The sequence below is a fragment of the Ailuropoda melanoleuca genome, chromosome 16 (assembly GCF_002007445.2).
Source record: "Ailuropoda melanoleuca isolate Jingjing chromosome 16, ASM200744v2, whole genome shotgun sequence".
Lineage (NCBI taxonomy): Eukaryota > Metazoa > Chordata > Mammalia > Carnivora > Ursidae > Ailuropoda > Ailuropoda melanoleuca.
Genome location: NC_048233.1, coordinates 76,884,312 through 76,903,844, shown reverse-complemented (window position 1 = coordinate 76,903,844; position 19,533 = coordinate 76,884,312). Strand labels below are relative to the sequence as shown.

At 37.3% G+C, this 19,533-nt stretch overlaps 1 protein-coding gene and 2 pseudogenes across 1 annotated transcript; 2 read left to right on the top strand and 1 right to left on the bottom strand.

Moving 5' to 3' along the window:
- Positions 1–296: 296 nt before the first annotated feature.
- On the bottom strand, positions 297–1,229 carry LOC100477764 (olfactory receptor 4C11-like). The gene has a single exon (XM_034644683.1). It carries the CDS (start codon positions 1,227–1,229, stop codon positions 297–299), a length of 933 nt encoding a protein of 310 aa, XP_034500574.1.
- Positions 1,230–9,394: 8,165 nt separating this feature from the next.
- LOC100476269 lies at positions 9,395–10,352 on the top strand (annotated as a pseudogene).
- An 809-nt stretch (positions 10,353–11,161) lies between these two features.
- LOC100476520 lies at positions 11,162–18,430 on the top strand (annotated as a pseudogene).
- Positions 18,431–19,533: the final 1,103 nt, after the last annotated feature.

Sequence of the window (19,533 nt, the reverse complement as noted above, 5' to 3'; positions counted from 1 at the left end):
CTTTATTTCTGGATGCTCACTGTTTGAACAGTTGTGATTGTATAAATATCTTTCTCCTTCAAGCCAGAGCGTAGACTGAGACTGAGGCGTATTTCATAATCAGCAATGACAGAATTGAGCTCTCAGGAAAAGAAAGACCAGGCTGGCATTAGGAGGGAAGCTACTAATTTCAGGACAGAAGTACAGAAAAAGCAAGGAAATCAGCTGCATTATATTAGAGTGTGTTGGGCAAGTCAGGATATATGCTATCATATTTGATATCTGTACAGATTAAGGAATCATCCAAAACCCTCATTTCATCTTTTACTTTCTGTGGGAATTTTGATACGCCATAGCTTTCTCATGGCACTTTTTACTTCTGCATTCCTCAGTGTGTAGATGAGTGGGTTGAGAAAAGGGGTCCCAATGGTATAAAATACAGTCACCATCTTGTCCATGGGGAAAGTGGTTGGGGGGCGTGTATATATGAATATACATGGACCTAAGCTTAAGATTACTACGATGATGTGAGATGTGCAAGTAGAGAGAGCTTTTTTCCTCCCTTCTGCACTGTGGTTTCGCAGGGAATGCAAGATGACAATGTATGAGATCATCAGAATCACTAAACTGCTTAAGCAAATGGCCCCACTGTTAGACACCAACAGTACGTTGATCACGTATGTGTCCATGCAGGCAAGTTTCAGCAAGGGCTGCAAATCACAGCAGTAATGATCAATCAAATTGTGTCCACAGAAAGGCAATCTCAAGGCCAAGGTAATCTGGGCTATAGCATGAATAAAAGACCCTACCCATGCAAGAACAATCAGGATGGTGCAGACCTGCCATCTCATGATGGTTGGGTAATGTAAAGGCTTACAGATGGCCACATAGCGATCAAGAGCCATGAGGATGAGAACAGAGACCTCCATGCAGTCAAATAAATGCAGGGCAAAGACTTGAGTCATGCACTCATTGTAGAATATTATTTTTTTTGCAGAGAGTGAATCCACAATTAGTCTGGGGGCTATGGAAGTTGAAAAGCAGAAATCAACAAGGGACAAATAAAATAGGAAGAAGTACATGGGGCTCCTGAGTGTCTGGCTGGACTTGATGGTCACAATAATAAGCAAATTCCCTACCACAGTTCCCACATAAAAAATCAAGAAGATTACAAATACCATTTTCTGTCTCATTGGATCTTGGGTCAATCCTAACAGTATGAACTCAGTTACGCTGTGATTTTGCTGCATTATTTCAGGCAAAGTGGAGGAAGCACTGGTTAGAAAAAATTAATCTGCAAATAAAGAAATATTATGAAATGAATACTCCATTTGGAAGTCAAATCCGTATGCTTGATCATGTGTGTGCCACTTACCAGTGTGTAATATCTTACATTCTTTTTTTTCGTTCTGAATAAAGTGGAGATCATAGTATTTATTCAGAGTCTATTCTCGTGATTGCTTATGGAAGCAAGGACATGTATCAATAATGAAAGATACCCGATTCTTCAACCATAATAAACATTAGTTTTGTGAATTTGGTATCAAGAGGGTAACTTTCTGAGCTGAGTGTCTTTCCTTCGTTTACATCAAGGAACTATTAGGGTCGAATGTTGCAAAATGGAGAAAACTCTTGCATGATTTACATAATGTGCTTTCATACTCTTTGACCTTGGTAGTTCATTTATAAAGTATCTGCTAGTAAATATTCTGAGCATTCAAGGAATGATGTAGAAACAATTGATAGTGTTTTTCTTAATGAAACCTAGAGAGACAGAGAGATAGACAGGACAAGAGACAGACAATATTTTAGCAGTGAGCATTCAGTCAATTGGTCCAGTCCATCATGAAATTTATTTTAATCTGTTTCCTTGATGACCTTTATTTCCTGTTACTTTACTCTTGATAATTTCTAGTTGTGTAGAGATCTAAATTCATCTTCTATGATAAAACATTGTACATTTTAAATTATATTATGTTGTCCAAAGTTAAGTTCTTCGCCTTGTTCAGTATTCTAATGGGTTGTTCAGCATATTTTCTTAAGAAATAAGGAGAGACTGGGAATAAAATAAAGGACAGATAGAGAACATTTGTCAATAATCAAAATATTCTTTCAAGTATCATGTTATTTTATGCACCAGAGATTTAGAAAATGTGCTAAGGAACCACCAAGTCATAGCTGAATCTTATAATAGAATTCTTGGAATCTATTTTGAGAGTCCTATACACTGACTTCAGTAAAAGAAGATAGAAATAGTAGGGAAACTTATATTTTATTTATATATAACAAACAGTGGAATAACCTTCTCTGTCCTCATCACATGTATTTTCCAAATAGTAGCACAATTAAATGCATAAGTATCAAGTTATTTAAGTACATTTCCAACATGTATTCCACACAGAAGGATAATTTTCTCAAATATAAATGGATCTTAGTGATCAATCTTTGAAAACACAATGCATAGGGTTCATGAGTGCCTCAGTCTGATTTAGCATAAGATTCTTTGATTTCCACTCAGGTCATGATCTCAGGGTTGTGGGATCTAGTTCCATGCTTCGCTCCACACTTGCTAAGTAGCCTGCTTGGGATTGTGTCTCTGCCTGTCTCTCTGCCTCTAGCCCTGCTCCCACACTCTCTCTCTCTCTAAATTAATAAACACAGGGGCGCCTGGGTGGCACAGCGGTTAAGCGTCTGCCTTTGGCCCAGGACGTGATCCCAGCGTTATGGGATCGAGCCCCACATCAGGCTCTTCCTCTATGAGCCTGCTTCTTCCTCTCCCACTCCCCCTGCTTGTGTTCCCTCTCTCGCTGGCTGTCTCTATCTCTGTCAAATAAATACATTTAAAAAAAATCTAAAAAAAAATAAAATAAATAAATTAATAAACACAATCTTCAAAAATAACTAATGCAAATTAAAGTTGAAAAATAGCTGTATTGAAAAGAAACCATTCTTATTAAAAAATAAAGTAAAAATATAAATTCATTCATAGAAAAATACATTCAAATATAAATTCCAATTATACATCCTTTCACCTATCAGATTAATAAAGTGACATTTTTGATAAATGCCTCTTAACAAACACTGCTGAAAATGTTGTGGGAGACAATTGATCCCACCTATTTTTGGTAGGAGTTTAAGGGGGCGAAATGTCTTGGGGAGTGATTTTCAACATTGATGCCACTTTGATGGCACATAGACACATGTGGTGTTTCCATTTGCTGCAAGTAGTCCCACTCAGTCCCAAAGACAATCACAACAATCCTTTCCATGTTGGCAAAAGGTCAGAAACCACTTCAGTGTCCATCAGAAAGGAAGCTAAATGAATCAGGGATGGTATTTTATGCAATCATCAATAAAAAGAATGTGGATATATATATAATGGTTTCTAAACAAGTTGAAAAGTGATAGAGTTCAGAACTGTATGCCTAGGATGGTAATATTCTCATTAACTCCAGAATAAGATAAATATCAAACACACTGACTCATATCTATTGTATTTAAGAGAGTACAGAGATAGCATAATATTTGTGTCCTCAAGGTGGGGAAATTGCATTCTTGGAATCAAAGTTAGGTGAATGACTTACCTTTTAAAATATTCCCTTTTACCATTGAAAATATGGCATAATGATGCTGCATTAAAAATAAAGCTTTTAGTAACCTTCTCTTAGTAGATGGTTTGTTAATTACATATTACTGGATGATAACAACTGTCTTCTGACACAGGCTGCAGAAACAGCAAGATTCCCAGGGCCGGAGTAAGATTTAAATGTCTGGGTAAGAGGGTGAGTCAGCTATAGAGGCAGTTCTGGACTCTAGGCTCATTACCACATCATGCACCAACCACACTGCCAATCATACAGGTTCTTCTGCATTCTTAGGAATTTGCCAGATATGCCCTTAGTCCAACTATTCAGCAGACAGAAATGAAAACTTTTCTGTGGTTTCAAACAATTAAGCATTATAAAAAGATATCTATTTATCCATTCATCAATGCATCTAATTATCAATCTATCACCTATCTGCCTATCTATCCATTATCTATCTATCATCTATCTATCTATCTATCTATCTATCTATCTATCATCTATCTATTTATCTACCATCATCTATCGTCTCTCTATCTACTGATAGAGATATAGACTGAGACAGGGTATAGTTCGTAGATTAATAGATATGAGTGGCATATGTTCAAATGAAGCAAAACAAGGAAGTTAATTTTTATTTGTTCACTTTTGGACGTAAGCATGTGGGGGAAAAGAATGTATTTAATAATAAGTACTCATAAAATGAATGAAAGAATTAAGAGAATTTCCTACTGTTATGATCCAATATTGTTTGCTCCTATTAAATACTCTGCACTGAAAAGGCAAGCATACTCCATCCAAAGTAAAATCATCATTTCCATGGAGCATTTCCTGGAACACTCAAACATGTTATTTCTATTTGCTTCTCTCTCCACCAGAAGCTGCTGTGCATATCATTTATTTTGTCCTCTCATTTTACATTGTAAAGCACTTTTAGAAAATTCCCTAAAATTTCTACCCTTTCACAAAGGCCTTTCTGTGTTAGATGCACACTGTGGCATTGATCAGATTAATTTTGTCCAAGTATAAAATACAGTTATGTTGATCACCTACACAAATCTTACCAGTTTTGATAAGAGCTTATGCAAAGGATAGGATGTTCAGTAGTCCTCTTTTCTTCTCAAGGTAATTCAGCCACTATTTGCTCAAACGACAATAAAAAAAAAAGTGCTTCTAAATTTCTGTCTGATCTCTTTTAATGCCACTGAAGCTCTGGTTCTCGCTTGTATGCAAGAAGACCAGGTTGGCCCTGGATGCATCCCAAATGTTCTGAAATCCACCCTCACATGTAATTTTGACTGGGAAATGCTTCTCTTCTGCCTTTCCTGCAGGAGTATTTAAACATGCATGATGCAATATACAGGAGTCTGGGGAAGGTCATTCCCTAAAGTGTCCTTTCCCTTTTAATTAAGACAAATGAGCTCGGGCGCCTGGGATGCTCATTTGGTTAAGCCCCTGGCTTCCTCTCAGGTCATGATCCCAGGGTCCTGGGTTCAAGTCCTGCATAGGTTTCCCTTCCCTGCAGGGAGTTTGATTCTAGCTCTACCCCTCCTCCCACTCATTCTCTCAATCTCTCTCCCTCTCAAACAAATAAAATCTTAAAAGAAAAAATAAAAAGGCACATAAGCCAGATGTGACAAAGAACTAAATCTTCAGTACTATTTGATTATGGGAAAAAAGTGATCTCTTCTTGCAATTAAAGGTGTTTATTTGGGGATAAATGATGTTTTTTGGCTAGAATATAAAGACAGTGATTAGGTAGTGATCTAAAGGCCAGGACTTAGTTCCTAATACCATCCTCTAAGCAAATGATTTAGGATTTCTTTAAGAAATGGCTGATTCTAGGTCTGGGGCAGGGAATGTACAAGATGAACTGGAACATCGTGTAATGCGAAAAGGTAAAGTAGTCCTAACACACACACACACACACACACCACACACACACACACACAAGAACAGTCACAGTTTGATGAGAATGCGCCAACGGGACACAGAGCCATGGAAAGATCCTCCAGTGTCAAAATTTGGAAAAGGTTTACAAAATAAATGACACTGAGTTGAAACATAACTCATAGTATAAAAAATTTACAAGTTATAATGATCTAGACACTTAAATAAATAATTAATAAGTAGAGGATAATATATACATGTCCCCCAAAAAAAGCATTCCTAATGCACTCAATCCCTAATTTGTGGACTGTACACAAGCGAGTTTCTTCCAAAAAGCACGCTGTGGAATGGGGAAGGAAAGCAGATATACAGAGGAGAAACATGGCAGACACTACCTCAACCAGGTAATCAAGGTTAACCTCAATGGTGATAAGTCACATTGAAACTATGTGCACACCGGCATGATGTGATGCAAATGGCACTTTGCCTGTATGACCATTCTCCAAATAACCCCAGTCCAAACCTGATGAAAATATTGGACAAACCCCAAATAAAAGTTTTTATATAAAGCGTCTGAGTAGTTCTCCTAAGAACTGTCAAGTTCATCAAAAACAAGAAAAGTTAGGGGGCGCCTGATTTGCTCAGTCAGTTAAGCCTCCCACTCTTGTTTTAAGCTCAGGTCATGATCTCAGGATCCTAGGATTGAGCCTTTCATGGGGCTCCATACTCAGGAGGGAGGCTCTTCTCTTGCCCTCTCTCCCTCTCCCTCTGTCCTCCCCCTGCCAGCTCTCTCTCTAAATATATAAATAAATATATAAATAAATATATAAATAAATAAATAATAAATAAAATATTTTTAAAAAGTTAATGATACACATTGTGTTGGGAATTGAGTAAACTAGAGAATGTTTTTGAAGATATTCTTTATTCTTTCTTTCTTTCTTTCTTTATTAGTCAGGAAGAGACCAAGGGAGGGAGAGAGAGAGAAAGCACAAGTGGGGGGAGTACCACAGGGAGGGGGAGACGGGGGCTCCTCACTGAGCAGAGTTCCCCATGCAGGGCTCATCTCAGGACCCTGGGATCATGACCTGAGCTAAAGGCACACACCACCCAGCTGTCTTTAGAATTGTAAAGCATTATCTTACCCACCTGAAACTAATCTACAGCTGTATGTTAATATATTACTGAAATAAATAAATAAAAGAACATTCAGAGAAACTGTCGCTGTCTGTAGCTTCAGAAGAAGACATGACACCTGGATATGATGTGGCATCTGGATGAGAGTCTGGAGAAGAAAAACGGCAATAGCTAATGTCAATGTTATCTGAAAAAAGTATGGCTATTAGTTAAAAAGAATGTGTTTGTGTGAAGTGAAGGAGTTGTGACAAATGTACCACACTATGGAAGACGGTGACAGGGACAACTGAATGCAGAGCACGAGGGAACTCTGTAGTATTTCCATAATTCCCTGTAAATATAAACCTGCTAAAAAATATGAAGTTTACTAAAAAGTAACAGCTGATTTCATTCACTATGTCATCAAAGTTTATCTGCCTTGTAACGTGGGTCAGATACTACTCCTTGTCAATGCTGAATATGTGTTTGCATACCACAAGATCTGCGCAGTTTGTCCCACTTTGAGTCCAAAGACCAGAAACTGCTATAAACCAGTAAGTGTCGATGACTCCGTTCAGGTCCGTCGGCAGAAGGCTGCTGTGGAGTCAGGGAGAGTTCATGTGTCCATGTGCAAGCCATGAGACAGAGGAGCCAACGGTTCCGTTTGAAGGCTCTGAGGCAGGAGATCGCCCTCTTACTCAGGGGAGGTTAGCCTTTTGGAATTTCAGGACTTCATTTGGTTGTTTGAGGACCCTTCTTTAGTGAGAGCAAACTACTTCATTCAGCCTACCAATCAAAAGTTGTATCATCCAGAAATATCTCAAAGTCACAACCTAAATGGATAGTCCAAGAGCTATTTGAGCACCCTAGGCCCAGGAAAGTTAATATATAAAATTAGCCAGTGCAAGTTCATTGCTTATCCACCCAGCACCTACACACATCTCTTTAAAATATACTTAGTCTCCAAATAAAGTCAACACCGGGTGCCTGGCTGGATAAGTGGGTTAAGCATTTACCTTTGGCTCAGGTCATGATCCCAGTTGTCAACTACTACTAGTCTTGAGACCTCTCAGCTAGAAGGACTCTCTCAGTGGAAAATAGTTGTGTTTTCTGGGGTTTCTGTTTGTTTGTATGTTTTAATTCAGATGGAAAATAAAAGGAAGAATGAACATGTAAAGCAAGGGGGCTACTCTTGAGTCTAAACCTAAACTAGTAATTATTATTACTACTATGATTTTTACCATTGTTATTATCATATTTCGTGCTATATAATAGACGGCACACCTGTAAACCCTACTCTATCAGCCATAATACACAGATATGAGAAAACAAAGCCCTGTAGTTTCCCTAAAGCTGGAAGAGCCAAGCACAAGGTTGCTGCAAAGGGACAGCTGAGCACAGGGTATAGTAGAAGCTATGTGTGCTATACTGACAGACTTGGAGGGATTGTGGCCTCAGACAGACACAAGTCCTGATGATGGCCTAGGACACTGTGCAGTGCCCTCCTGACCTACCCCTAGAGGAATCCTCTACGTCTGTGGCTCAGCTGGAGGAACTTGTAAGTTTAAGTCAAAACTATTGCACATACTGCTTTTCACACGTGCGTTCTGGTGACCTCACTAGCGCACCTGAAGTCCCAGCACTGAAGATGCATCTGATACTCTCCTCTTTGTAAATCTATTCAAAATATTTCCAGTTACGTCCTCTTTGAAATATCTAATGCATCCTGACTAGGAGAACAATATAAACTAATATGAAACCTGAAAAATAAAAGATCACATGGAATTTAGTGAGATTAAGGGCAGAGCCCTTCCTTTTTATTCCCTGTGACATTTTAATTTTTTAGATCACAGACAGATGTTTAAAAGTAACGGCTAGGGAATCCTCAAACACTCATAGCAAAGACAAGATATCACTGAGATTTCACTTCCCCTACTTTCAAATCCAACAGGTCCTGATGTGTCTCCAGCAGTTCCTTCCATTGCTTTATCCACTTTTATCTCGGACTCTTCATAAGAGTTTGAAGGCTATCCCAGGCCGAAAGAAAGGATTTAATTTCAAACTACAAATAACTGCTCATGTGATAACTAATAAAACTGAAATTTCTCATTTCACAAATGGGATAACAGAAGCCCCATGAAGCTAAACGATTTATCTAGAATTACAGCACCATTGGCTCAGAAGGAGACATGTAAAGTTTTTGCCCTCTTTCTAGCTGTACCCACCACCTCTTGACTCTAAGAGCCTGATACCAAATAGGGGACCATAAATTTATGTACTCAATGGTCAGAGTATTCTAAGAAGAACCTGCAGAGATTGCCCATACTCAACTAAGTACGTCAACACTCCTGGCACTATTCAGAAGGGAAAATATGGGAACAAGTTTTCACTCTGCAACAAAAATAAGATGAGCTTTTCCAGATATATAAACATTACCATATCCCTAACACTGAATTGTTTCAAAGTTAGTTGACTATCTTATATATAATTAGAACAACTAAATCTCTAGAAACAAAGAAATGAAAAAAACATTTAAAAAGCTGATTTCTTGGTTAGATGTGTGACCTAGAGAATTTGCTTTCTGTCTCTGAACTTTCCTCATAATGTGAATGAATGGACTAATGGTAGAGGTAAGATAATCAAAATATGTACACCTCAATTTCGCTAATTATGCATGTCAAGGAGTTGGAAGCACCCATTTATCCATTTCTAACTACTAGGATTCTCATTTATTTTGAGTCATAAATAAATGTTGTTCTTGTAATGTTTTTCTCTTTTAGATAATTTCTTTATCTCTTGGGAACTTGCTGTGGTAGACTAATTCCATGGAAGAAATGAACAGTGTAACTGAATCCCTTTTCTGGGGTCTTCCTCAGAACCCAGAGGTTGAAGGAGTTTGTTTCCTAGGGGTTTCTTTCTTCTACAAGCTTGTTCTCTGGGAACCCTCCTCATCATGCTGTTTACGTGTTCGATATTTTCAAGGTTCCCGTGTATTTCTTCCTCAACTACTTGTCTTTTGTGGATATTTGTTACTCTTCAGTCACAGCTCCCAAAATGTTTGTTGACATATGAGCCAAGAGCAAAACTATCTCCTCTGTGGGGTGCCTGCTGCAACTCTTTGGGGTATATTGTTTGGGTTGCATGGAGATCTTCATCCCTGCTGTAATGGCCTATGACCATTATTTGGATATCTGTAAACCCATACACTGTATGACTACCATGGATGGGGACAGATGCAATAAAAGGTAGCTGGGGACCTGGATAGGTCAGTTCTTACACTCCATTATCCAAGTGGCTCTGGGAGTCCAGTTGCCCTTCTGTGGACCCAATGATATCGAGCACTACTTTTGTGATGTCCACCCTGTGCTGAAACTTGCCTGCACAGACACATATGTTGTTGGTGGTGTGGTGACAGCCAACAGTGGTACCATTGCTCTCGGGAGCTTTGTAATCCTGACAATTTCCTGTACCATCCTCCTGGTCTCTCTGAGGAAGCACTCAGCAGAAGCCAAGAACAAAGTACTCTCTATCTGTGGCTCCCACATTGCTGTGGTCATCATCTTTTTGGCCCCTGTACTTGCACAAATATGTGCCCTGATACTGCCTTTTCAGTGGATGAAATGGTGGCTGTATTTTATACCATTATCACCCCCATGTTAAATCCCCTGATCTATGTCCCCGAGAAAAGAAGAACTCAAGAATGCAATGAAAAGACTGTGAGGCAGGAAGGTTTTCTCAGAGGTTAATGGTAAATACTTGAAAGGAACAATTTTACCTGGATGATCTTAAATTTTCTCATATGCTCAACAAAGATAGTAATAAAAACCTCACAGGGTTTTTGGAGGAACAAAAGACAGAAAACACATTCTATATATGTGGGGTATTTTTTATCATTATTATTGTTGTTCTTTCTGTTCTTCTAATATTTCATAAGTAGATGCATTTTCTGAATGATCTAGGCCACAGATCGTATCAAACCCAGAAGCTCAGCATGGTCATTCTCAGCACCATTGTATTCTCCTCCCTATTTTGGTCTTTCTGTCATTTGTCTTAAACTGAGAGTTTACTATGAAGTATTAAGGCCATTTTCTAGCACTTAGAAATGTGATAGAAACATATTGAGCACTCCATATGTATATGCTGCATGCACAAAAGGATGCAGGAAAAATAACAGATCTGAACTACAGTGCTCTGATCTAGGTCCTCATAACACAGTGGAAACTAAACCTAGCAAGGCTTCAAAGAGGGGAGGTGTGTGCAGCATGTGAAAGAGATAAAACAAGCTTAAAACTCAGAGGACCTGTCCTCTTCTTCTACTCTTGGGAGAAAGCTTTCCATTCTCTAGCACTCATCTTCTTTACCCAAACAGTAAGGAAATTGGGGAAATAAATTACCTCTATGATCTGTATTGTGATGCTAACATCCCATTCACCTTCTTCTGCTAATTGACTAATCTTGCCTTGTCTGTAACCAGTGGTGCCCAATTAACATAAAGTGACTACATGGAAAAACTAAAGAAACTGAATGAAAACAAAGAGAATTGTGATGAGTAGGCCACTTGATTCAATCAGCAGGGCAAATAAAATCCTGAAATGCATAGCTGGGATACTGGATTCCACCAGTGTTTGAACCAAACAGCTTTACTGAGTACAGTGAGTCATTCATCACACATCAATATTTCACTTCATGCAATCTGAGCTCTACTTTTCTATAACAAATGAACACATCACTGATTATTCTCTCATTGTTCCATTGTCTTTTGCACAAATCTGATAATTCAAGTGACTGCCTATACCTAGGTAAGTGTTTATGGTGGACTGTTTGTGTGTGTGTGTACAGATTACATTAAGAACTGTATATAGTGCTTTAAAAAATTATCTCAGATGTGGATGCATTCACAAAGTTAAAAGTAAGAAAAACCAAAGGCAGCAGTATATCTGGAATAGAAGTTATAATTAAGAAACACTGGCCCTGGAACCACACCATGGACCATGTTTATTGTCCCAGCTTGAAATCTCAATGGACTTCCATTTGCTCTGTTTATAATGATGACTAAATCAGTGTTTTTCTAACTTATTAGATCATGGGACTGCTTGGGAGAGACTATTAAACAGATAACAGTACCTGTGCTGAGAGTTTCTAATTTGTTAGTACATGGTTAAGGGGTATTCAAAAATCTATATTTTTAACAACCTCATCTCATAATTGTTGTATGACTGTATAACACATCTAAACACTTAGATAGGAAACAGCAGGACTGGATGATACTTGATGTTCTTAGAGCACAAGAGGACTATGAGTCAATGAAATCCTAGGAGCCATACCTTTGAATATATGCCCTTTTCTATTCTACTAAGTGAAGCAAAGGGGGCTAAATTTTAACTAAATTTAGAAAACATTGAAATAAATGAACATTATCCATTTGTAACTTTCCTCCACAACACTCTTTCATTCATGTCTTTGAACTAATGTCTGAGCCAAAGGCAGGCACTTAACGACTGCGCTAACCAGGCGCCCCTGAACTAATGTCTTGAATACCAAGAACTGTTAGTTCCATTGAAGGGCTGACATCCCTAAGAAGGTAAAAGCTGACAGATTTTATTATGCTCAAAGACCAAGAAACAGGGCATATGAAACAGTATTGAAGTTTCTACCAAATGCTTTATACATTAATTTCTGTTCAAAAAAGCTCCTCAGGGTCAATCTCAATCACAGGAACTCAGAGACTACTCTTTGATCCTTGGAAAGAGATGACAAAGGATCTTTAGAACATAGACTCTCGCCAGTTTCAGTAGGGTTGAGTCTGGTTTATACCATTCTATTTCATAAAGATATGATCATGAATTGGTCGTCAACTCCTGGAGTTTAAATTTTTGTAGTTTACAACGTTGTTGTTACAAGATGACAGATATAACTTTGCTTAGAGACTTCACTAATGAAAACAAAACAAAACAGAAGACACCCCTCTTATTTTCCAGAAGAATACATTAGTTTATTTTAGAGTGGAAAACATTAAAAGTGTGTCTCCCTCTGTCTTTCTACCAGTGGTTATACTTCTGTCCCGGGGTGTAGCAAATTATTTTTAAACATGTTTTCTTGTGTTGCTCAATTTAATATATAAAAAACTATGATTTTTTCATTCATGTTCCTCCATATGTCATCCCTGATAGAAGAGAGAGTTGGATAGCCACACATAGAAAAGAAGATAGATTTTAGAACAACAATTAAGAAAAATCATTACACAAACAAACAACAACAAACCACAAAAAATTTCTCTCATAAAATCAGAACAATACCAGTGTGTTCACACTTACTACTTACATTCAACATTTTACTAAAGGTTTTTACCAGAGAAATTCGATTAAAAAATAAATAAAAACATCCTATTAAGAAAGGAAGGAGTAAAACTACCTCTCTCCACAAATGACATGATCTCATATACAGAAAATCCTAAAGACTCCACCTAAAGAATATTAAAATTAATAAATGAATTCAATGAAGTTGAAGGATAAAAATCAACATACAGAAATCTCTGGCATTTCTATACACTAACAACAAACTCCCTGAAAGAGAATTTAAGGAAGTGATCCTATTTACATAGCTTCAAAATCAATAAAACACTTAGAATAAATTTAACTGAGGAAGTGAAAGCCTTGTAGACTGAAAACCATTAGTCTTGATGAGACAGATTGAAGAATACACACATAAATGGAAAAGTATTCCATGTTCATGGATCAGAAAGTTTAATGTTGTGAAAATGTCCATACAACCCAAAGCAATCTATAGATTCTCTGCAATCCTGATCAAAATTCCAATGGCATTTTTCACAGGAAAAGAAAAAAACTTACTTATTCTCCTTGCAACCACAAAAATACCTTGAATAACCAAAACAATCCTGACAAAGAACAGTAAAGCTTGAAGCTTCCCACTACCTTATATCAAGCTGTATTACAAAGAATTGGAAACAAAACAGTATGATATTGGCATAAAACAGGCATATAGAGCAATGGCACAGAAAAAAGAACGCAGACATAAACACGCACATATACAGTCAACTGATTTTTGTCAAGGGTACCACATCACACAATAGGGAAGGAACAGTATCTTCGGTAAACGGTTTAGAGGAAACTGGATATCCATATGAAAAAGAATGAAAAAGTACACCCTATCTCACACTAATCACAAAATTAACTTGGAGTGAATCAAAGACTTACAAATAAGACCTAATAAAGCAAACCTCCCAGAAGAAAACAGAGAGGAAAGGCTTTTGACGTTAGACTTACAAAGCATTTCTTGGATTGGGCAAAAAAAAAAAAAAAAAAAAAAAGGAAAAAAAATCAAAAANAAAGAACATGTGTGTCTACATAAAACCTAAGAATTCTGCACAGAAAAAGAAACAGTACATTGAAAGGCAGTCTACAGAGTAGGAAAAATCTTCACAAAGCATGTATCTGATAAAGGGTTACAAAAATAATAAAATAAAATATAAAATGAATTCATACAACTTAGTAGCATGTAAATAAATAAATAATCCAATTAAAATTGGGCCAAAGACTTGAATAATCATTTTTTTTCAAAGATACCATGTAAGTGGTTGGGAATATATGAAAAGGTGCTCAATATCACTAGCTATCAGGGAAATGTAAATCAAAACCACAAATGAATATCAACTCACACCTGTTCTGATGGTTATCATAAAACAAAGACAAGAGATAGCCAATGTTAGCAAGGATACGGTTAGCAAGGATATGGACGATAGGAAACCCTTATAAAGTGTTGGTTGAAATTTAAAATGGCACAGCTGTTATGGAAACAATATGGTAAGGCTCAAAAAATTAAGAAATGAACTTATGATCTAGCAATCCTACTTCTGGGTATATTTGAAAGACTTAAAATCATTCTCTTGGAGGCGCCTGGCTGGCTCAGTCAATAGAGCATGTGGCTCTTGATCTCAGGGCCATGAACTCAAGCTGAAAACTGTGTGAGGGGCCTTTCTAAATAGAGATTACTAAATGGGAGCCTATTAGAGATTCTCTTTACTTCCAGCCCTCTGATGAACATGAAAAATAGCTTTAGGAGTCAAGATTGTTAATGGCGGCCATTCCATAGATTTTCTGCCCTCACTACTCTAGCTGTGATGCAATCAAGAGCAGGTTTCCAGAAAAGTTTTAATATTGTTAAGGAGACAGAAGTTCTCTCTAGGAACTGAGTCAACAAGTTAAGTACATCACAGGTTCCCACACAGATATTGTGCCATTTTCCTATTAACCTGACATTTAGCTTCCTTAGAAAACAATGTTCACAAAGAGAAAGGGGATTCTTGCACGTTCGGGCTCCCAGTACAGGGAATGCAATTCCCTATTCAAAATTGGATGTTTCTCAAACATGTCTCTTCGGCACACTTGGTTCTAAGACAAAACCTTTCCATCGAAGGAGATAATTAATTCCAGAGAGAGAAAGCAGCAGCTATAAGCTGAGGTCCTTGAATCTTTTTGGAAATTTCTTTAAATATCCATGCAGTGCCAGGTAAAAGTGTTATGGGGGGTTCACATTTCCAGAGCAAGATTCATTATGCTAGGAATGAACTTTTGAAAGTGTTTCCTCCACATTTCTTGCCTTGTGCCCATGGGACCAGAGCCATCTGGAAAGCATTTCTCCATAGTGTTTCTAAAGAATTCATTCTAAATTCAAATCCCTGATTTTCTATGAAGAAATTGGGACTTTAGGCTAGAAGGAAAGTTTTAGACTAATAGAAACACTTTCTTGAGAACTGTTGATGTGTTACTGGATTACTGAAATAGTCTGTGTCTGAGTGTCATAACTTTCATATTGAAAGTTTCTTATCCACAGAGAGGCCAGTTTGAGGATGGAATTATTTCTGAAAAACCCTAAACATCATTAAGATTATCTAAGTCTACAAGGTAAGTTTTTCAGTAACGTTGAAGCATCTTAAAGATTGGTATGTTCTATATTTAGTAATCCTTATGTTTCAACATTTTCAAAAACAGTAATATCTTATCCTCACACCAATTCAGCAAGAGAGAGTTGTTAAATATCGTTCACCTATTTGGCAAATGAAACTTTGAGGCTCATAAGGATTAGGCCATTTGTAGGACCCAGGTCTCTGACACCAGGCACTTTCTTTTGCCAGGGGACACCTCCATTAACATTCAAGACTAATCATGAGCATGAACATCAAATGTAAATACATTCCACACACAGAAAAGATATAAGTATGAGTAATAAATGACATACATCAGCAGTCATTTAATCCAAGCAGGACCAGGGACAGTCCTTCCTGAGGTTAACAGCTATGGATAATGTGAGTCTCTGTGGCTTCTTGAAAAGTAAAATTGGAGAGATGACGCCTCCTCACTTTATTGCATGATTTAATGTTTTCCTGTATTTCACTCAAAATACCAATTCTTCCTATCTCCTAGGTGCATACACGGTCATAAAAACTGGTAAGAGCTCTTTGCGTCCCCACACTTCGTATGGCGAGTTATGTTCATACATCTTTCCTGAATCAATTCTCATAACGTTTGGGATGTGAATATGGTCATTTTCACTTTATAGATGAGGAAACAAGGGTGTAAGGAGCCAAGAAATGTATCCTGGATAAAACAGTTGCAAGTGTAAAGGCAGGATTCCAATCTAGTCTCTCTGACTTTCAAACTTACAGTTCACTTATCCACGGTGGTAGGGATTTACGACATTATGCAGAAAAATCTGAGGATCTCTGCTTTTAAGGAGAGGGAGGAAATGGGGCTGTGTAAGAGGCCAAAGTAAAATTGTCCTTCTGTGAAATCAGCACCACATTTTTATTAATATTTACAGAGTCCAATGTGTGTGTGTGTGTGTGTGTGTGTGTGTGTGTTGATGAAATGGCTTCATGTACACTTGCCACTGAAATAGCATGAAAGTCATTATAAATATTATGGTCAATTCAAAAGGAGATTACTACTTCAAAACTGTGTACTATAACATAAAAGGTAGAGTAAGGATTAACAATTTGGAGGAAAGAAAAGGTAGCAAGTATAATTTGATCTAATGTTTCCTCTACTCTTTATTTTCTGCTTGATCTTAGGTAGGATCCTTAACTTCTTCTCCTGTTTGTATCTCCTACTCATAACATCAGTCTCTGCAATTGTTTCTTCATTTGTAAAATGGATGAAATAATACCACACAGGTTACTGCTTTGCCATGCACATAGCAAACAATCATTAAAAAATACATTTTTGAGCTAATAAAAGGTTATTAGATTTCACTTCATGCATTATCAATTCTTTTGTAGTAGCTCCTGGAGCTTTTTATTACATTCCCATAAAAACACCCTGTTACATTTTTTGTGAACTATTATAAATAGTGTGATAATGGGTTTTCTGTCTCTGACATGCATCCCCTTACTGAAGGTCAGCTGACTTGATTCAACCCACACAGATCTGTCCCAGAGATATATCCAAGAAGTACCCTTCCACCAACCCCTGTTCATCCTTCCACTCATATTCTCAATTACCTACCATGGATCCCCATATCCTAAGGATAAAGAAAAAATTCCTAGCTTTGCATTCATAGCCTCGACATCCATTTCCTACCGCTATTTTCAAACTTAGCTGCCAGTATGACTTCTTCAAGATAGGCTCTTAGTCATCTCAGACAATGAGGTGTGCACAATCTTCAAGAATTCAGAAGTTCCTTTATATCTCAAAAAACCTCATGAAAATCCACAACTCAATAGGCATTTATTATTTACTAATTAAGAAACTTATGAATCTCAAGGTTACATTAATCAAAATGGATCTTTTTCAGGTAATGTCAGTATTTAGAGTATGAAATAAAGGAGAATGGGAACAATGTGACAGAGTTTGTTCTCCTGGGGCTCACAGAGAATTCAAAGATGCAGAAAATCATATTTGTTGTGTTTCTGGTCATCTATATCGTCTGTGGTAGGAAATGAGCTCACCGTGGTCACTATCACTGTCAGCCCATTATCGGGAGCCCTATGTACTTTTTCCTGGCCTATCTCTCCTTCACTGATGCCTGCTATTCTTCTGTCAGTACCCCTACACTGATCAAGAAGACACACCATTCAATGCATGTATTACCCAAATATTTGGAGAAAAATTTTTTGGAGGTCCTGATGTCATCCTGCTTACTGTGATGGCCTATGACCACTATATGGCCATCTGCAAGCCATTGCACTACATGACCATCATGAATCGGCAGCTGTGTGGCCTGCTAGTGGGAGTGGTGTGGGTGGGAAGCTTTACATGCAACCATACAAATCCTCTTTATCATCCCATTACCCTTCTGTGGCCCTAACGTCATAGATCACTTTATGTGTGATCTGAACCCTCTGTTCAATCCTGCCTGCACTGATACCCACACTCTAGGGCTCTTCGTTGCTGCCAACAGTGGTTTCATCTGTCTGTTAAACTTATTCCTCTTGATGGTCTCCTATGTGGTCATTCTGCGCTCCCAAGGAACCACGGCTTGGAGGTGAGGCACAAAGATCATTTCACCTGTATCTCCATGTCATAGTGGTCATCTTTTTCTCTGTGCCCTGCGTATTTGTGTACATGAGACCCACAGCTACTTTATCTGTTGATAAAGCAGTTGCTGTGTTTTATACTACCATAAAGCCCATGTTAAATCCTTTAATCTATACCTTGAGAAATGATCAGATGAAAAATGCCATTAGGAAATTGTATAGTAAGAAAGCTATCTTAAATGACAAATCAATGTGTCTGGACCTCCACATTGATTCACCTCAAGCAGAGGTCAAGGGGACATTTTGGATGAACTTGACAAAGAACATGTCTGAAATAGAGGGGAAAAAAGGTGACTGCTACAAATCATAGATTTTTCAGTGAAAAGAGCACAAATGGGTTCAAGAAAAGGAAAAATAATCCTAACTCAGGATCACTCTTTCATATTTGGACAATTCTATGAAATTGGGGATTGTTTTACTAGCTTCATTCATGTATATGGATTCATAAGCTTTCATCCTAATTTACACACTAAAAATATGTTGGTATTGAGCAGCATCTCTATAACGATTGACCGGCAATGTCTATAACAAGGAGGTACTGCTATTATCCCCATTTTATAGGTGAGGAAACAGAAAAGAAAATTATCACAATAAGTATACTAAAGAGTCAGTATGCAGAATCTACCTGATTTCTCAGACCATGCTCTTAAATATTGTGATACGGTAAAAGAAAATGATTGTAGAAATGGAATTATAATAATTGCCATTTATTGAGCTAGGACTTGTGCTGGACACCGTACTATATATAATATATATACAGAGTATTATATATACATATTGTATTATATGCTTTACACCCATATATGTTATATAAATATATACATCTATTATGCATCATCATGATTATATAGAGTTTATATATATTATATATTATATTTATATTAATCCCTTACCTCCAACTAAATTCTAAGGACATTTCATTAACGACTCTGCTCAATTTTATTTATCATAGTTGATGATAATATGTCCACAGTAATATCATGGTACATAACTCCTTTAGGAATAGAAAAGCAATGGAACACTTAACCCTTAAGGTGAAGAATATTATACCACATTTCCAGGTATTCTTGTAGGCTTAAATCATTTTGTATTGTTCATATCACCCATCTTATGCTGATAAGACAGTAGAAAATGTGATGCCTTAAATGAAAGATTATTCAATGTCAGATAGGAACTTCTATTTTGTAATACACATTTATACTCTATAAAGTTCTTGCCTGACAACTAATAATAGTTTCTACATGTAGAATAATGTCTAGTATATTATTAATATTGAATAAAAAATAAAATAAGGAAGGTGAATTAAGTCAATACAATGTAGAGAAAACAAATACTGTGGTGTAGGGGCTGATTCTCGTCAGGACCCACCTCAACCACCTTTTTTGCTCCTAGACCTATAGCTAGACATGATTC